The sequence below is a fragment of the Zingiber officinale genome, chromosome 8B, assembly GCF_018446385.1.
Source record: "Zingiber officinale cultivar Zhangliang chromosome 8B, Zo_v1.1, whole genome shotgun sequence".
Taxonomy (NCBI): Eukaryota; Viridiplantae; Streptophyta; class Magnoliopsida; order Zingiberales; family Zingiberaceae; genus Zingiber; species Zingiber officinale.
The window spans coordinates 83,455,847-83,475,549 of record NC_056001.1 but is presented as its reverse complement, the minus strand read 5'-3'; the positions used below and the strand labels follow the sequence as shown (position 1 = coordinate 83,475,549).

At 38.0% G+C, this 19,703-nt stretch overlaps 1 protein-coding gene across 1 annotated transcript; it reads right to left on the bottom strand.

Annotated features, from left to right (window-relative positions):
• Positions 1-13,059: 13,059 nt before the first annotated feature.
• Positions 13,060-13,769, bottom strand: LOC122016715 (36.4 kDa proline-rich protein-like). Its single transcript, XM_042574104.1, has one exon. The coding sequence runs from the start codon at positions 13,710-13,712 to the stop codon at positions 13,248-13,250; it is 465 nt and encodes a 154-aa protein (XP_042430038.1). The 5' UTR covers positions 13,713-13,769; the 3' UTR covers positions 13,060-13,247.
• Between the last annotated feature and the right edge of the window lie 5,934 nt (positions 13,770-19,703).

The window sequence follows — 19,703 nt, the reverse complement described above, 5'->3', positions numbered from 1 at the left end:
TCCTGGTGAGTGAAGCCAGGCAGTTGGAAAGTCCTGGTGAGTGAAGCCGGGAAATCCTGGTGAGTGAAGCCAGATGAAAACCCTGGTGAGTGAAGCCAGGTAAAAGTCCTGGTGAGTGAAGCCGGGCAAGGGAAAATCCAGATGGATCAAGGGTGATCGGACATCTGGTGTTGAGAAGGTCAAGTAGGTCAAGGGAGTGACCGGATACTTAACACGAAGAGAAAAGTCTAAGTGGGTCAAAGGAATTGACCGGACACTTGGTGGGGAGTCTTAGCAGGTTAAGGGAGTGACCGGATGCTAAGCATGATGTACCAACAGGTCAAGGTTGACCTGATGTTGGTTTGGAAGGTTTGGGACTTGGTTTGGGCAAAAACCAAGCTCTAGATCGATCTGGGGACCGATCCAGTGATACGGCTGATCGGTCTGGTGACCGATCAGTAATCAAACAGAATGCTTCTGTGGATTATCTGATCGGTCTCAAGACCGATCAGGAAGCAAATAGAAGAGAAGAAGGAGAAAGGTTGATCGGTCCAAGGGACCGATCAGACTCCTCCTGGACCGATCAGGACATAGCCTGATCGGTCCAGGCTTAGCCTGATCGGTCCCCAAGACCGATCAGGGACAGTGTGGACCGATCAGGTTGGAGCCTGATCGGTCCAGCACTAGCCGTTGTGACTCAACGGCTAGGTTATTTCGGGCTCCTGTGTTCTGGATTTTTGCTTGCAGGTTCGCAGGTTGGCTCAGGATATCAGAGGTTATAAGAAGAGATCGAGGGCTGCTACTGCTACTTCTTCTTGCTCTCCGTTTCTTCTTGCTTCTTGCAAGTTCTTCCTGGTTCCTTCTGCGAGCTTTGTTGAGCTCTCACTGCCAAAGCTTCGGGTGAGCTTCCTGCTGGTTTTCTAGCTGAGCTTGGATCCGAGAAGTTGCTGCTTCATCAGGATTCCAGTCGATGAGGTTTGATCTTTCCTTTTTGCGTTTCTATTTACTGTTGTTCTTGTTTTACATTTCGATTGTTCTTGTTTGCTTTCTTTACTGTTGTACTCCATATTGCTGTTGCAAGCTATTGTGGCGAGGTTTCTCCACCCACAAGGAGTATTTATTAGCCGGTTCTCCGGGGACTCATCCACCGATGGATTGATAGGGCTCGTCCACCTTACGGACACGCCGAGGAGTAGGAGTTTCATCTCCGAACCTCGTTACATCGTCGAGTTCGAGTTTGAGGTTTGATCTTTCCTTTTTGCGTTTCTATTCAGTTATTTCCGCTGCGCTAACCCTAATCGTAGGAAGAAACGAGCAATTTGGGGTGGCTATTCACACTCTAGCCGCGTCCATCGATCCTAACAGTTTGGTGCCCTAGCAAGGGGTCAGCCACACATAAATTAGAAAAGGAAGTTTTATTTTTTGTTAAATCTTTCCTTTATAGAGATCCATAAAAAGGATTTTAAAAATGATTTTAATTATAAAACTTTCCTTTTTAAGATCGGTCACAAAAGGAAATAAAAGGAGTTTTTATCTTGTTAAAATATTTCCTTTTATAGAGATCCATAAAAGGGATTTAAAACAGCGATTTTAATTATTAAAATATTTCTTTTTATAGACATCCACAAAAGGATTTAAAAGAGGTATTTTAATTTGTAAAACATTCCTTTTATAGCTATCCACAAAAGAGATTTTAAAAGAGATTTTTAATTTTTGTTTAAAATCTTTCCTTATTTAATGAAAAGGGTGTGGCCGACCATGATAAAGGATTAAAAGGAAGTTTTAATTTTGTTTTAAAACTTTCTTTTTTTGCATTCACCAAGGATTATAAAAGAAGAGGAGGTGGTGCCTTATGGTTGAATAACACATCTTCTATTTCCTCTTCCTTTCCTTGGTGACCGACCCTTCATCTTCTTCTTTTCTTCTTCTTCTTTGTGGCCGGCAGCATCAAGCTTGGAGTTCCATTGGTGGCCGGATACTTGGAGGTGAAGAAGAAGAGAAAGGAGGTTCTCTAGTTGTGATATCCCTTTGATGGCCGAAAGCTTGGAAGGAAGAAGAAGGTTTGGGTGGATTTCATCTTGGTAGATCGTCGTCCACACGACGTCCAAGAGGAGGAGAGGAATACAATAGAAGATCAAGAGGTTATTAAATCTTCAAAGAAAGGTATAACTGATTATTAGTTTCTGCTTCATAATTAGTTCATATTCTTTGAATGGATCCTGAAATACCAACACAAGAGGCTATCGATTTTAGGCTATCGGTTTTGTGTTATCGATTTTGTGTTTCGATTTTATGTTTCGATCTTGTGCTTCTATTGAGGTCTCTTTAGTTAAACCGAGGGTTACTGTAAGAAGTTTAAGCATTGAATTTCTTTGAAAGGCTTTGTCTAGGAAGTGGTGGATGCTCTCATACCCAAGAAGGTCTAGTGCCTCGCCATTTTTAACCTGGAAGCCAATCTTTGAAATAAATGTTTAATCATCTTCTGTAATATGTTTTAACTTCAGAAGAACACATCGGTTGAACTTAGAGTAAAAATGTTAAGTTTCATTTTCAATCCAAGTTTAACTTCTGAAGAGCAGCTTGGATTAATAATGTTAAGCATCGTTTGCAATCCAAGTTTAACTTCAATAGAGCACATGGATAGCTAGGAAAAGTTCTGTGCTTGTACACAATTTTTGTACAGGGAACAGAACAGAATTCAGGTGTAGCAACCAACAATTGGTATCAGAGCAAGGTTTTCTGCCTTTGTGTTTTTGATTTTCAGTTTAATTATGCACTAGTCATACATAATTTAGGCAGGATAATAGTAGGATGTGCAAATAGACTAACTCTGTGGTTGCAGGCATCCTAGATCCAACTATTATGGCCCTATTGTGTTATGTGTGTAATTAGACCCTCGGACATATCGAGGACATTTTATATGTGTGCATGATTATATTTATTAAATACAGCAGGAGTTGTATTAGTTTTAGGATTTTACATTCTATTCAACCTAGATTATATGTACATTCCCTTGTGGAATATAGGATCGATAAATGTAAAATTTTATTTTTGTCGTGGATCGTATCTTTGCAAGGCGTGGTACTAGTTGAGGACCAGAGGCATAGCGGAGAAGGAAGCATGATAGACGTGACGACATAAACCCTAGGGTTGGCGACTAGGGTTGACGGCACATGGAGGATAGCTATAGACAAGGTCATAATAGTTGGAAAATATTTTTCATATTTATTGTCTTTTATGCTGTGCATGTGTGATGTGTTTGCATATTAAAATTCCTCATCTTAAATAACTAAGTGGGAGAGGAATTTAATCAAATTCCACAATCTCCATTACTGGTTTGTAGGTGATGCACTCAAACTTGCGCGTTGGCTTTAAGTGCCTTCCTCCACATCGGATGAGTTTGTTTGCGGACCACTAGATCAAACTTCCTTTAGGGATGATTATAGGAAATTATTTAGGCTTGTGTGATCTTCTCCATATGAAGGGGTACAATTTTATTTAATAGACTAAGTATCAAGTAATGGTATACACTTAGGCGCATTTAATAGTATCCTCCCCATCGGAGTCACTGCTAATATTTGTGTGACCGAAGAAAATCAACTATTAATTTTATTTGTCATAAAGTTAGCATGACAAGATAATAAAATTAATGGGTAAAACCTCCTCTTACAAATGTTTGAATTTGTATACGTCCACACTATCGTGGCATACAAATTCACGGTGTTTTGAGGTGTTGGTGAGTTTAAATGATATTGTTTGAGGAATCAATATTATTTTAAATTCTTAAGTTTTGATCAAAATTTATTTTGTGATTCTTAGGATGACCTTCAATCCACTTGTTGTTATATTAAAAGAGAACAAACTTATTAGTCCCATTACATTGATTGGAAACAAAACCTGGACATTGTCCTAACTACTGAAAGCTATAAGTTTGTACTTCTAGAGGTCTGCCCTAATGTGCCTAATAGTGATTCTAGTGACGAGGAGATTGAGCGTCAAAGAAAATGGGCCAAGACAGATGAGATGACGCGGTGTTACATTTTGGCTTCTATGTCAAATGTGCTGCAACATCAGCATCAGGTCATGCCTACTGCCTATGACATGATGTACAATCTCAAGAAACTCTTCGGACATCAGAATCGGGCTGCTAAACAAGAGGCTATGAGAAACTTAATGACAACCACCATGTCTGAGGGGGCACCCGTAAGGGATCATATCCTCAAAATGATGGCTTACTTGAACGAGATACAAATCCTTGGAGCTGAAATTGATGGGGAAACCCAGGTTGATATTATTCTCCAAACGCTACCCAAAAGTTTTGAGCAGTTTCTCTTGAACTACAATATGAACAAAAGGACATTCGTTGGCGGAACTTCTGACAGAACTTCAAGCAACAGAAGGGCTATTTCATCAAAGTTCTCAAATTCATTTTGCTGAAAATGAAAGGCAAGAAGAAGAAGAAGAAACAAGTTGGTTCAGTAAAGAAAGTGAATCGATCTCTAGGGACTGGGCCAAAAGCAGGAGTGAAGAAGCCGAAGGGCAAGTGCTTCACATACAAGCAGTCTAGACATTGGAAGGCAGACTTCCTCGTAGGAAGGAGAATAATAAAGGTATATCTTATTCTCTAATAGTTGAAATATGTTTAGCGGTGTTATCTACCGGTACCTGGTGTGTAGATACGGGAGCCACTGATCATGTCTGCAATTCATTGCAGGGGTTCCAGGAAACCCGACGACTATATGAAGGAGAGATAACCGTCTACATGGGCAATACTATGTAAGTGGCGGTTGTTGCAGTAGGAGATGTTTACTTATCTTTTGATAGAAATAAAACTTTGATTTTGAGAAATTATCTTTATGTACCAAGTTTTAGAAAGAATTTAATTTCAGTTTCTAAACTGTGTATGAATGGATATTCTGTTTCTTTTTATGATAAAGTGGTTGTCAAGAAAAATAGGGTAGTTATCTATTCTGGTACGATGGTTGACAATTTGCATACTCTAAATCCAATAACTCCCACGATGCAACAAACGGAAATTAATAACACATCTTCTAATTCTAATAAGAGAAAGCAGCCTTCAGAAATAAACCAAACATATCTTTGGCATCTAAGGCTTGGTCATATTAACTTAAGTAGGATTCAAAGGCTAATAGCTGATGGACTTTTGGGTTCATTGGTGGTGGAAAACATTCCAACCTGCGAGTCTTGCTTGGAAGGGAAAATGACCAAGAGATCTTTTAAGGCAAAGGGGTATAGAGCCAAAGATGTGTTGGAATTGGTTTATTTTGATTTGTGTGGACCTATAACTATCCATGCGAGAGGTGGTTTCGAATATTTTATCTCTTTTATAGACGACTATTAGAGATATGAGTATATTTACTTGATGCGCCGCAAGTCTGAGTGCTTTGATAAGTTCAAAGAGTACAAGGCTGATGTAGAGAAGCGTCATGGTAAAAGTATCAAGACACTACGATCTGATCGTGGTAGTGAGTACCTCTCAGGAGAGTTTAGGAATTACTTATTAGAGGTTGGGATTCAATCCCAATTGTCTACACCTGGTACACGCTAACAGAATGGTGTGACAGAACAAAGGAATAAGACTCTTATGAAAATGGTTAGATCGATGATGAGTTATTCTGAATTACCATATTTGTTTTGGGGATACACTCTAGAAACGGCAGTGTACATTCTGAACTTGGTACCTTCTAAATCAGTATCCTCTACTCCCACAGAATTGTGGAATGGACATAAGCCGAAGAGGACTATGTAATGAACCACAAACCCATGAGTAAAAATTGTTCTTGAAAAAATTAAGGAGGACACGTCTAATCTAGTACCAACAGTACAAGATGAGATACCACAAGAAACTGCAACACGTGTCACAAATGATCCACAATTATAGGTAGTGCCTCGTCGTAGTAGGAGGGTTGTTAGGCAACCTGATAGATTCATGTTTTTAGGAGAGTCTTTGGACTTGATCCCCAGTGAACATGAACTTGATCCCTTGACAAATGACGAAGCACTCCAAGATAAAGATGCAGCATCTTGGCAAAGTGCAATGAAGTCTGAAATAGAATCTATGTATTCTAATAAAGTCTGGGAGCTAGTAGAACCATCAAATGGTGTAAAAGCCATTGGATGTAAGTGGGTCAACAAAAGGGAAAGAGGGGCAGACGGGAAGGTGGAAACTTTTAAAGTGAGGCTTGTTACGAAAGGGTATACTCAGAAAGAGGGAATCGATTATGAGGAAACCTTTTCACCGGTGGTCATGATTAAGTCTATCAGGATTCTTTTTGTTGGGACTTTCGGGCCGCAAAAACCGCTTTTTGCGTTGCGAAAAGCCCGAAGTCTTACCACGGATCCGTGCGAAGATATATAAAATTTACATGTACATGTTTCCTATCCTAGATTTACACTGGATCTACAAGAAAGTGAGTATACCTTTGAAGCGAAGCCCTTCGCAAATCCCGCTCGTCCAAGGTCCGTCGGATCTCAAGTGTGTTCAAGTGTACACACCTCTAGAAGTATCCACACGAACAAGAGATGGAGAGGAAACCTTAGAGTATGCTAGCACCCCAAGGAGTCTCAACCAAGGAGGAGAGGGAGAGCAAGAAAGAAGAGAGGAGGAAGAAGATGATGCCTTGAATGAAAAATCAATTCATTCCATCACTAAAAGTGGCCGACCACTTCAATGAGGTTTGTAACCTCCATGGAATCTCAAGAGTCAAGACTCTTAGTTTCCCTCATGAGGTGGCATACCATGAAGTTGCCTTGATGATGTGGCACATCATCATTGGCCGGCCCTATGCCAAGTCACAATGACATGGCATTTGGTCAAGTCAAGGTCAAGTCAAACTTGACTCTTCATCTTTCCTCTCAAGTCAAGTCAAACTTAACTTAAATTCTCCCATGGTTGATCAAATCTAACCATTGATTCAAGCCAATTTGATTTAATGAATCTCTATTCATTAACCTAAATTGATTTAATGAGTCATAATCTAAATTAGACTCATTGGACACATGAATCAAATTGAGTCCAACTCAATTAGTTTAATTTGGATTACTCTTAATCCAATTTGGTTCATCAAATGAACCTAATCCTCTTGGTTCATCATATGAACCTATTCTCCATCTAATTGCCCTTTGTGTGTGACCCTATAGGTTATTGTAACGTTGGCAATGCTCCTAAACCCATTTAGAAGCATAAGTAATGAGCGGTATCTAGCAACACATCATTACTACCCAAGTTACAGGAATGTTGAGATCCAACATCACCTTGTGACTACTAATTGTGACCCTTCACAATATATGACAATGTCCTTCTATCCTTGACATCTAGATTGATTAAATTGAGGCATAGACCGTGTCATCCTCTAATCAATCTATATCTTGAACTCCAAGTAGACTCACTCTAAACAAATGAGCTCAATATCTCATATTGACTCATTTGGGCATGGACATGCACTTAGTGGTCTCACTCTATCAAGAAATGATGATGTCACTCCCGTCATATAGGAGGGATAGATCCCATCTACATCACTCACATCCCTCCGCATAATTTGTTACATACCTAGTAATCGCCTTTATACTTCACCCACGGGTGACGTTTGACGAAACCAAAGTATGTAACTCCTTATGTAGGGAACCATGATGACTTCAGGTCCAAGGACTAATAGTCATACTAATAGTCACATGAGAAAGTATATGACACTCATATAACGATCCATGATACTTTCTCATGGCGGGTCATTCAGTATACAATCTCCAAAGCATACTCATGTGTCAACTTTATATCTCTATATCCATGACTTGTGAGATCAAGTCATCGAGTTGACCTACATGCTAGTCTCGTCACATTAACATTGTCCCTGAATGTTAATACTTGACTAGGAATGATTAAGAGTAGTGTTCTCTATATCATCTCACTATCGATTCAACCAATCGATTGATATAGATATGAACCTTCTACTCAAGGACGCTATTATACTTAGTTATTTGGCACCAATACAAGTAAGTATAATAACCATACAGTAAATTCCTTTATAAACATATAGGAATATGATACATCAAGTCCATACAACAATCATCATATGATTGGCTCTAGGGCTCTAACTAACACTTTTATCTATTGCTGCTCATATGGATTATGAGATTTGACAAATGGATGTCAAGACAGCTTTCCTTAATGGAAGTCTTGAAGAAAACATCTATATGAAGCAACCAGAGGGAGTCATTGCAAAGGGCAAAGAGCATCTCATATGTAAGCTCAATCGGTCTATTTATGGACTAAAGTAAGCTTCAAGATCTTGGAACATCTGGTTTAATGAAGTGATCCAGTCTTATGAATTTATTCAGTGTCCGAATGAGTCTTGTGTATACAAGAAGAGTGACAGAAACGTGGTAGTATTTCTTGTACTATACGTAGATGATATTTTGCTCATTGGTAACAATGTCAAAGTATTATCAGACGTAAGGGTATGGTTGTCCAAACAGTTTGATATGAAGAACTTGGGAGAATGTGGACATATTCTTGGGATCAAAATAATAAGAGATCGCAAGAAAAAGATGTTATGCTTATCCCAAGCTTCATACATTGATACTATCCTTGCTCGTTGTAGTATGCAAAATTCCAAGAAAGGTTTCTTACCTTTTCGGCATGGAGTATTTTTATCTAAAGAGATGTCTCCTAAGACACCAAAGGAAATAGAGGAGATGAAGGCAGTTCATTATGCTTCAGTTGTAGGAAGCCTAATATATGCAATGCTATGTACGAGACCAGATATCTGTTTTACCGTGGGCATGGTTAGTAGATATCAAAGTAATCCAGGACAGGGGCATTGGACTGCCATAAAATATATATTAAAGTACCTGAAAAGGACTAGGGATTATATGTTTGTTTACCAGGCAGATGACTTGCTCCCTGTAGGTTACACGGATTCTGACTTCCAATCAGATAGGAACAATAGTAAGTCAACCTCAGGTTATGTGTTTACTTTGGGAGGTGGAGCCATAGCATGGAGGAGTGTTAAGCAGAAGTGTGTTTCAGACTCCACCATGGAATATGAGTATGTAGTAGCTTCTGAGGCAGCAAAAGAAGTTGTATGGCTCAGGAACTTTTTGATGGACTTATATGTGATTCCTGGTTTGCCCAAAATTATCACAGTTTATTGTGATAATAGTGGTGCAGTAGTAAACTCGAAGGAACCACGAGCCCATAAGGCAAGTAAATACATTGAGCGCAAGTACCACCTGATACGAAACATTGTAAAGCGAGGAGAAGTTGTTATCGCCAAGATTGCATCAACAGATAACCTGGCAGACCCTTTCACTAAGGCCCTTCCGGCGAGAGCTTTTGATGGGCATGTTGAGGGGATGAGAATCAGATGTATGGAAGCATATATGGCAGCATAGTATTTTAGTATTAGTGGGAGATTGTTAGAATGTATACTAAAAGTCTAGTTTTTTGTATAAACATTTATTTTGAAATAAAAATCACGTTGGTCAAATATCTTCATTTATGTTAAATGTAGTTGTTCATTTAATCTATATTGTAGATAACATGGTGTGTGGTGTCACACAGAAGATCATGTTATCAGTTCCTTATAAATTATAAATAGTAGCTCACGACCAAAATGGATAAGGACAAACCATTGGAACGGTCGTAGTGTGATTTAGTATTAGTTTATCTTGACAATAAAATTACACTAGTATACTTTGAGTGTATTGAGCAGGACCATTTGAGGTTGTTATTTTTATACTGATTGCATAAAAGAACAGGACCTCTGTTATTATGAAAGTACGCACTCTTAATCCTGATATAATGACAAACATATATATTTAGTATTTATTTCTTTAATTTATCAATGGGGTGAGATTTAGTTCATTAAATCAATAGGCCCGATAAGTTGAGAAATAATATTATTTATATGCTGTGTTGTTGATTATAGAAGGAAATTTTGTCCTAGTTATCTAGATTGATGATGTCCCCTTAAGGAGCTCATAAGGATTATCATGTAAACCCTGTAGGTGGGCTTAGTCCGGCATGACAATAAAATTGAGTGGTACTACTCTTGGAGCTAGATGTTAATTGAGTATCAGTAACTCATTTAATTAATGGACATTCGATATCTTAAATATAGAGAGTTTAACACATTCATGATAAGAAGGAGCTCATAATATAATTTGGGATTGATGCGGTAGTTCAATAACAACTCTTTAGTGGTATGAGTTAGTATTGATGAACTTGAGTTAGGTGTTCGGGGTGAACACGGGAAGCTCAAGCTCATCGGGAGACCAAAGTCAATTCCTCCTCTAGGTCCCTATTGTAGCCTCTTATATAAAGTCTTATATCCACCCAAAGCTAGGGTCGGCTAAGCCTTGCTTGGTGTCCAAGGAAAGGGTCGGCCAAGCCAAGCTTGGAGCCTAAGCTAGGGCTGGCCAAGCCTTGCTTGGTGCCCAAGCAAGGGGCCGGACACACATAAATTAGAAAAGGAAGTTTTATTTTTTGTTAAATCTTTCCTTTATACAGATCCATAAAAAGGATTTAAAAGAATGATTTTAATTATAAAACTTTCCTTTTTTAGATCGATCACAAAAGGAAATAAAAGGAGTTTTTATCTTGTTAAAATCTTTCCTTTTACAGAGATCCATAAAAGGAATTTAAAAGAGAGATTTTATTTATTGAAATATTTTCTTTTATAGACATCCACAAAAGGATTTAAATGAGAGATTTTAATTTTATAAAACATTCCTTTTATATCTATCCATAAAAGGGATTTTAAAAGAGAGATTTTAATTTTTGTTTAAAATCTTTCCTTATTTGATGAAAAGAGTGTGGCCGGCCATGATAGAGGATTAAAAGGAAGTTTTAATTTTGTTTTAAAACTTTCCTTTTTTGCATTCACCAATGATTATAAAAGAAGAGGAGGTGGTGCCTTATGGTTGAATAACACATCTTCTATTTCCTCTTCCTTTCCTTGGTGACCGACCCTTCATCTTCTTCTTTTCTTCTTCTTCTTTGTGGCCGACAGCATCAAGCTTGGAGTTCCATTGGTGGTCGGATACTTGGAGGTGAAGAAGAAGAGAAAGGAGGTTCTCTAGTTGTGATATCCCTTTGGCGGCCGAAAGTTTGGAAGGAAGAAGAAGGTTTGGGTGGATTTCATCTTGGTAGATCGTCACCCACTCGACGTCCAAGAGGAGGAGAGGAATACAATAGAAGATCAAGAGGTTATTAAATTTTCAAAGAAAGGTATAACTAATTATTAGTTTCTGCTTCATAATTAGTTCATATTCTTTGAATGAATCCTGAAATACTAACACAAGAGGCTATCGATTTTAGTCTATCGGTTTTGTGTTATCGATTTTGTATTTCGATTTCATGTTTTGATCTTGTGCTTCTATTGAGGTCTCTTTAGTTAAACCGAAGGTTACTGTAAGAAGTTTAAACATTGAATTTCTTTGAAAGACTTTGTCTGGGAAGTGGTAGATGATCTCATACCCAAGAAGACCTAGTGTCTCGCCATGTTTAACCTGGAAGCCAATCTTTGAAATAAATGTTTAATCATTTTCTGTAATATGGTTTAACTTCAGAAGAATACATCAGTTGAACTTGGAGTAAAAATGTTAAGTTTCTTTTCCAATCCAAGTTTAACTTCTGAAGAGCAACTTGGATTAATAATGTTAAGTATCGTTTGCAATCCAAGTTTAACTACAGTAGAACACATGGGTAGCTAGGAAAAGTTATGTGCTTGTACAAGATTTTTGTAAGGGGGAACTGAACGGAATCCAGGTGTAGCAACCAACACTGACTTCGTAGACTCACCCTTTGATTTATTTCAGGATATGAGACACATGAGACGGGAGACGTTGACCAGTGAACAAGCTCGGGGCGTTGGCAACACAAGCCAAAGACCCTTTTTTTAGTTTATATTTCTACATAATCTAGCAGTTTATTTGTTTACAAATAAATTTAGGAACTTTTATCAAGAATTTATTATTTCCCTTCATGTCGACGGTGTGAATTTAAGTTTTATATATATATATATATATATATATGAATTATTATAAAAAAAAAAAAAAAACTAGGGACGTTACATATTTAGATATTTGTAGTAGCTGACTCCATCTAATGCGATAGACTTAGTAGTTGTTGTAGTTGTTATTTAGATAATTGTGCATATACTTTTGGTGAAATTGGTCAAATATTTTTCAAGGTCAAACATGTCTCAAGTAGATTAAAAATGTCTCAAGTTTGAATTTGTTGATTTCATTTGTTGGTTTTAACACTTTATTTGGGTCGATGTAAGTTGGATTTCAATTTCAATTTTGTAAATATATGTGATATATTTATTCAATTTTGGTGAAATGAAAAATATATTTTTACTTCACTATTTTACGAAACAAAATAAAGTTAAAAGTAATTCAAATACTTCATAAATTTATTTCATTAGTAAAGTGGTAATCAATAATTGCTTCGTTACTAGAGTTTTTATTTTACTTCTAAATTGATCCAATTTCGAATCGATTATACATTTTTTAGACTGGTAAAAGACTTCGTTTTTACTTTACGTACGTCTACATTGGTATTTATCTTATTTATTACTTGAATATTCAAAGCCTATCAGTAAAATTCTACCAGTTATATAACTCTCTTGTTTGTTTACTTGTAAGTGGATTCTTTTAGAGCCATGGCAAAAGCGCTCAAGATAGCTGAAAAGCTCTTACATTTGAGCAACCTTGCGACTTGTTGAGGTTAGAGGAGTAAGAAATGGCTAGAGCATTGAGTTCTAGCTACTGGTTGGTAATTCATTCTAGCGCGCCTTGTGACCTTTTGATGTCACATTATTTTTCTTCGACGACAAAAAAAAAAGTACGGTTGTCTTTGCCCTGCATCATCACCAAATGATAGGATACGCAAGACCACAGAAAAAAAAATATATCAACAATATTATTAAAAATAAAAAAAATGATAGGATACGCTAAGAAGATATCGTAATTAGAAAGCCAGAAAATGATAGATGAACTAAGACCTCAAGTGCTTAAATCATTGTTCGTGGCTAACAAAGGAAGTAAAGAAAATAATTTGAAAATCCAAAAGATCAGGAAAATATTTTGACTCCAGAAACAAAAGTATGCGACATTTATTATATAGTTTATGATAGATTACGTACTCATTAAACTTTGATTAATCCAATAATTAACGATCTTTTACACGACACTTACTATGCTATATATATATATATATATATATATATATATATATATATATATTAAGCAGGGCATTGGTAGTCGGAGGGCACGTGCTTTCCACAGTCAATGAGGAGCTCGAGCGCGGTGGGCAGCAACACCTTGACGTCGAGCGCCTTCGCCTTTATGGTGGTGCAGAGGCAAAGCGCCGCGTCCAAGTCGGCGAGCCCCTCGATCACCGGGCAACACTTGCTCTTCGCACTTTGCCCGATAACAGAGTGCACTAGCCCGCTCAACAAATCTACACATGCATCGAGCTTCAGTGTGTCGATGGGGCACGCCCCAGCCGACGGCGGTGCCTTGGGTGATGGCGGAGACACCTTGGGCGCTGGCGGTGATACCTTGGGAGGTGGCGGTGGGGGACACGGTGCAGGAGGTGGCGGTGGAGTAACTGTCGGCGTCTGGCAGTATGGACAAGCGAGAGAAGGGAGGAAAAGAGCGGAGTTAGCTACGAGTAGAACTAGAGCGGCCATGAGATTCCTCGCCATGTCTTTCTCCTGCAATTAGATGATATGTGAACGCAGCTTGCTACGGTTTATATAGAGTCGGAAGTCCTAGCCTGACACACTGGAAGTCGTTGGCTTTGTCCACGTTCAATTAGTTGCATCCCTTGTATAATTTTGATTATACACCTATATGGAACAACGTAGCTAGCTATCTAGCTAGAATGGGAGTTGGTAATAACTGCCAAAATAATATCACGTTCAAGTGTTATTTACTTGAAGCATGAAGTACACATAATTTCTCAATGATGGTTTAGAGCATTCACAATGCTCCTATTAATGGAATATTATAATATCCTTTTGATATTAATATTATTATGAAAGGGTATTATAACACCCATAAAATATGTTATGGGGTGGACCAGGACTAGCCCACCTCATGAGTGTATTATTATTTTCTTAATTTTACTTATTCAAATAATAATAATAATAATAATTTTAATAATTTAAAATATATTTATTTAATATAATATAATTTTAAGATAATTGAGTGAACTATAAAACTCAGAAATAATGAGTGTTAATATTAAAAGGAATATCGATGTAAGAAATGTATTGTTGTAATAAGTGGTGGATGCACAGGGAAAGCTGAGGGAGGCTTCAACCTCCCCCAATTTGGCTGCCGCAGTGGCTGGCGTAGTGGTTGACATCTAGTATTACTGTAGGTCGGGAGGCTGCTTTTGTAGCCCCCTACATACATTAGCAACAGCTTGTGCCTAGCCCATGATGGTACGATCGCACATTCTCCGACAGCCTTGCCATCATCGTCGGCGTAACAAAAAATTATCTATACAATTCAGGCCTCTTGAATTTTTTTTTTTATTTCACCTTTAGTTATAATGAGTATGTGGTAGTAATGGATATCATACTTTTTGATGAGATAATAGATGTAATAATGGGAATGAATTATGAATATTTTTTTATGAGATAATAGATATTCTAATGAGAGTGAATTAAGGATGATCATATAGGAGTACTACTGCGAGTTAAGTGGTCCTCGATTTGGCCCTTAATGTGACCTGTGGATCTCGCAATTGGTTGGCTTTTGACAAGTTGTAGCAAAGATCCAAAGCTTAGAGACACATCCACCTGTTCCCCATAATCTCGTTAATCATATAGCTGCTCTAGTCACTTCCCGTTTAAAAGCACATAAGCATGTACATGAAAAAAACAAAAGAGGAAAAACAAGATAGTCTTATTTAGAAATGTTACGTTCATTTTTGTGTTTACTTATTATGTTATATTTAACTATAAGCGCATATATATATATATATATATATATATGGAAATTTTTGAGATTCGAATCTTGACATAGTCGAAATAAATATCTTTCTTATGTACCAATTATTATTCCAAAAATTAGTAATTATTCGTGATTTATTTTTTTCGTATTGATATTAGGACAAATTGACAGGGACGTTAAGGACAAACATAGTCACCTATTTTAAAAAAAAAAACAAAATTTTACATTTGATAAACAATAGGTTATTCACACCTCCTCCCACCTGATGCCCTCTAGCTTGTCCGTCATACCTTCTATTGATCCTACCACCTAAAAAGTTGAGCTGTTAGTTCATTTTAATGATCCTCTATTTTAATACCTGGTAGGGAGTTTGCTATGACTGATATGACTTATATTGTTAAATTTATTTAAATTGAATATTAAATATATATGCTACAAATTTGTTGCATGGGAATGTATATTTCATATTAAAGTTCATTTGAGAATTTGACGATTGTTAGCTATAAAATTTATGTCCCAAATTGCCACTTTGAAAACTATAAAATATTTATTTAGTCAGATAATTAAATTGTTTTTATCAATTGCATACTTTATTATATATTATAATCTAAATTAAGAATTTTTCTTTGAAAGTGCACTGCCCGCTGTATGACTTCTGTTTTCACGTCATTTCATCAGACAGCGGTGTGAATTTAGATACGCTTTTAATTTAATACAAAATTTGGATTCACACATGCCGGCAATTATGTAATTAATCATGGTAAATAGCTTATAATTATGTTGTATTTGATTTTTTCTATCATCCACGGCTTGAGGAAGAAATAAATCATTCGAAAGAGGTTCACCGTTTCAATTATCTTTGGATCATATCACTAGGTTTCATAACAATGATAAGGAGGGAGCTAGATCATTTGTTGTATAATTTATCATTTCAAATTCTACATTTATTAATTTAAATTTGATGCCTTTTAAATAAAAACATCTCCATCGCATAATCAAATATTCAAATACATTGTGAAATTTTCATCTCCCTAATAAAATAACAATTTAACAGTGTTAAATATAACCTATGTAATAGAGAATTTAGATCTATATAATATATGAGAACACAATAAAACCCAAATAAATCGATGTCCACACATTATAAAACACAAAGGCCGTTAAAAAATAATAAAAAATCTCACCATCAAAGCTCTTCAAATATATACATAAAAAAACACTAACAAATTTTGTTTCCCTCTCTATGCATAATATACGGTATCTCATAACCCGGCCCTAACATAGATTCCAACTCATTTCACCCAGAAAAATAAAAAAAAAAAATTCTGAGTGGTCGTATTTCCAACACTTATTTATGGCGTGTCGAATATGGGACCGACGACACTTAATTAAATGGTCCTTGTCGAAGACGAATTGGAGCCTCACGTATATACGGCAGAGTTCAACGACAGTAGACGTGGCCTTGTCGTGGATTAACGTGTTAACACGGCAAACTCATATATTTGTGGCGGTCCAGGGCTTGTTTTTAGCCTGATTTTTAGTGACTAAATCCTGTAAAACACCTCGTTTCGATGTGGATAGATTGTCTGCAATGCCGACATCGTCCGTGTGATTATGCAATTTGAGAATTTTTCATTGCAACAAAATATAATTAAAGATAGTGTTAAATGATTAGAATCTAGTTATTATTAAAGATATTTTAATAATATTATATTTATATATTAATTATATGTATATATTATAATTCATTTCTAACTATCTGACGAACAAAATTTATTGGAGCCTTTATTTTCCACCTTGAGACGTGGGATTTCTTGCAGAATATAATAAATCGAGTGCCCTCTTTATGAAGATACAAGTTATTAATGGAACTGAGCTGGATTTGTCAGACCGAATAATTGATGAAAAATTTTATCATAACTGGTGCATGTATGATGACTTCGAGGACAAAGTTAAGTTTGCATACCAATTCGAAACATGTTGAGATCAGTATATGTTGTATAATTGTATTAGGTGATTTAATATTCAGAAGAGTTTACTTTTATTTACTGTACAGTGTGATATTCCATGTATATATCCTTTTATATTTATTCATTATTGTTACAATATGGAAGAGTCTATATTTGTGAGGTTGTATTGTTTATATTATTTTGTATTGCGTATAGATTTTTGTGTGTAATGGATTTTTTTTTTTTTTGACATATCTTATGAATGTTCTAGTTTTCATGCAGATTTCTTAAACTCCACTTAAGTTTGCAAGGCTTCTCGTAATGAATTGTAATGGGTAAGTAAATAAATCTACTCTATCATTTACACGTATTTCAAATATAACCAATTCTACTAAAAAGCTTTAAATTTAATTAACTTTTGAAGTTACAATCAAACTTTAACTTTTGAAGTTGTTACAATCAAACCGTAGTCATATTTAATTAACCAGTAAGATTGTGAGTATGATTTTAGAGGGTGAATAGCATAATAAAAAAATATTAAAATTTTAGAGTAAAACGAGTAATACAAAATACGAAACACCATATAAACATGAGATTAAATATGGCGGAAAATATGTTCTCTTTTAATAACTAGTGATTTTGTCAGAAAATTGATGAGATGGATATTGAAGATGTGATATTTTTATTGATCTCTTATGGATTTTGCTTTCACCTGTAACACAAGTAACGTCAGTATCGAGTTAGGGAAGGGGTTCCCGGCGATACCTTCCGACGCTCAAGTTAGTCTCCGGTAAAGAAGAAGAAACAGTGAGCGAAGCAACAAGAACTATAGCGCAATAGTAAGATATCACATATCTCCGCCGATTCTTGGACCCCCCCTTTATATAGAGTTTCGGTAGCGCGCGAGCATGCTTCCCAAGAAGGGCACGTATCTCATAGTTTTTCTTGAAAAGACGTGTCAGTAAAGTGTCCCTGACATAGTACCTTAACGGACCGAGCATATCTCTAAAGTAACAGTGGAAGCTTCTGTCGTACGATACTCTGTTTAACCATGTCAATGACACTAGATCCCAAAAGGATATCAAAAGATAGCCTGCTGTATCGGTTGCTTGGCCGAGCGAAATAGCCGCTCGGTTGAAATTCTGTTGTCCACATGCTGTCTGCTGTCGGGCCGAGCGAAATAGTCGCTTGGTCGGAAGTCTATTGTCCGAGTGTTGTCTGTTGCCGGGCCGAGCGGGCCGCTCGACCGGAAGTCCACTGTTGCATTCTCAGTGGCTGGGTTGAACGGGAAAGCTGCACGGCCGGAAGTCCACTGTTGCATTCTCAGTTGCAGGGTCGAGCGGGATAGTCGCTCGGCCGGAAGTCCACTGCTGCATTCTCTGTTGCTGGGCTGAGCGGGATAGCCGCTCGGCCGGAAGTCCACTATCCGCATGCTCGGCTGATGTTGATTATATTGTCAGGCCGAGCGGGGTAGTCGCTCGGTTGAAGTTGAAATCTGTCGATGCCAGGCCTCGCTATTTGGCCGAGCGGGATAGCCGCTCGGCTCGGCTTCTGCGCGTCGTTCTCCCTTGAGCGTCGGTTGTTTCGAATGCTCCCCGTGTCGAGGGTGACGATGGATCGGATCCTTTCTCCCGGTCGGGGAATGCTTCCCCCGATCGGCCGATGCACTATACGCGTTGACCACCTTGACTTTGACCTCCACCGTGGCAGCAAGGTAGGACCCCTCATCATAACCGCATCACAAGCCTCCCCTTCAAGTCTAGTCGAAAAGTTCGACTATCTGGACAGTTGTGTGAGCATATTCCCCCCCCCCCCCCCCCCCACCCAATCGACCTTCGTCACTGTGTGGTCTCTGATTGGTATAAGACCGATCCTCGTCGATCGGCCTATTGAAGCTTGTTGCTCGGGCATAAACATGCTCCCTCGATCCGATAGGCAAGACGAAGGTCTGCACTTGTAAAAATTCTCCTTGGGCTGTCTCGGGCGAGCGGGAGCCAGGCTTATGTCATCCCAAATTTCTTGGAAATCGTGTAAATCCCCGCTCATTATGGCTGAGCACGCTCCCACGCCTTCATTAATTGCTGACCCGTGGTGGTGTGCTACGTGTTACGCCCGCTGTCGCTACACGTCTGACGTGACAAGCGTGATGTGAGGTTTGGTGGTTTGAATTTAATGATGAGATCTTGGCCTGGGTTTCCGCGACCTAGATCGGACGACTTCGGTCGGCCGAGCCCGAGCCTTATATGTCTGCCGCGTCACTTCCTTCGCACACTCCTTCAAGTTCGAGTTCTCTGGCAACCGTCTGTTCTTGTTTTCTTCATTCTCCGACGATGCTTGGCCTGTGCCCCTGCTATGCTCCTCCTTTCTTCTTCGGCACCCTTTCTCCTGTAAGCCTTCTCCCAATCGTGTCTGCCTTCTATCTTTTTCAGCATTTCTTTTTGTTCCGGTGACATTCCCGTAGCTTTCTTTTCGCCTTTCCCGGTTTTTGCAATGGCAAGTTCTTCGCAGCTGTCTGCCTCTATCCCTGGACCCTGGTACACATCCATGGAGTCTAGCTTTGATGGGGATGACGCTGAGAGCTTGCGAGACATTTTTGAAATTCCATCCAATCATCAGATTATTCTACCTTCTCCGTCCGATTGGCCAAACTTTTCGCCGACCGATTGTATCTGCTTCTTCCAGGATCAAATTTATCACCAGTCTATAGTTTCCCCTGTATCCCTTCATTCCCGCAGTCTGTAAATATTTTTGTATTTCCCTTAATCAACTCATGCCGAACTCCTT

Excerpts from the sequence above, each read along its gene's own strand:
- LOC122016715 (XM_042574104.1), bottom strand. The coding sequence starts at position 13,712 with ATGGCGAGGAATCTCATGGCCGCTCTAGTTCTACTCGTAGCTAACTCC.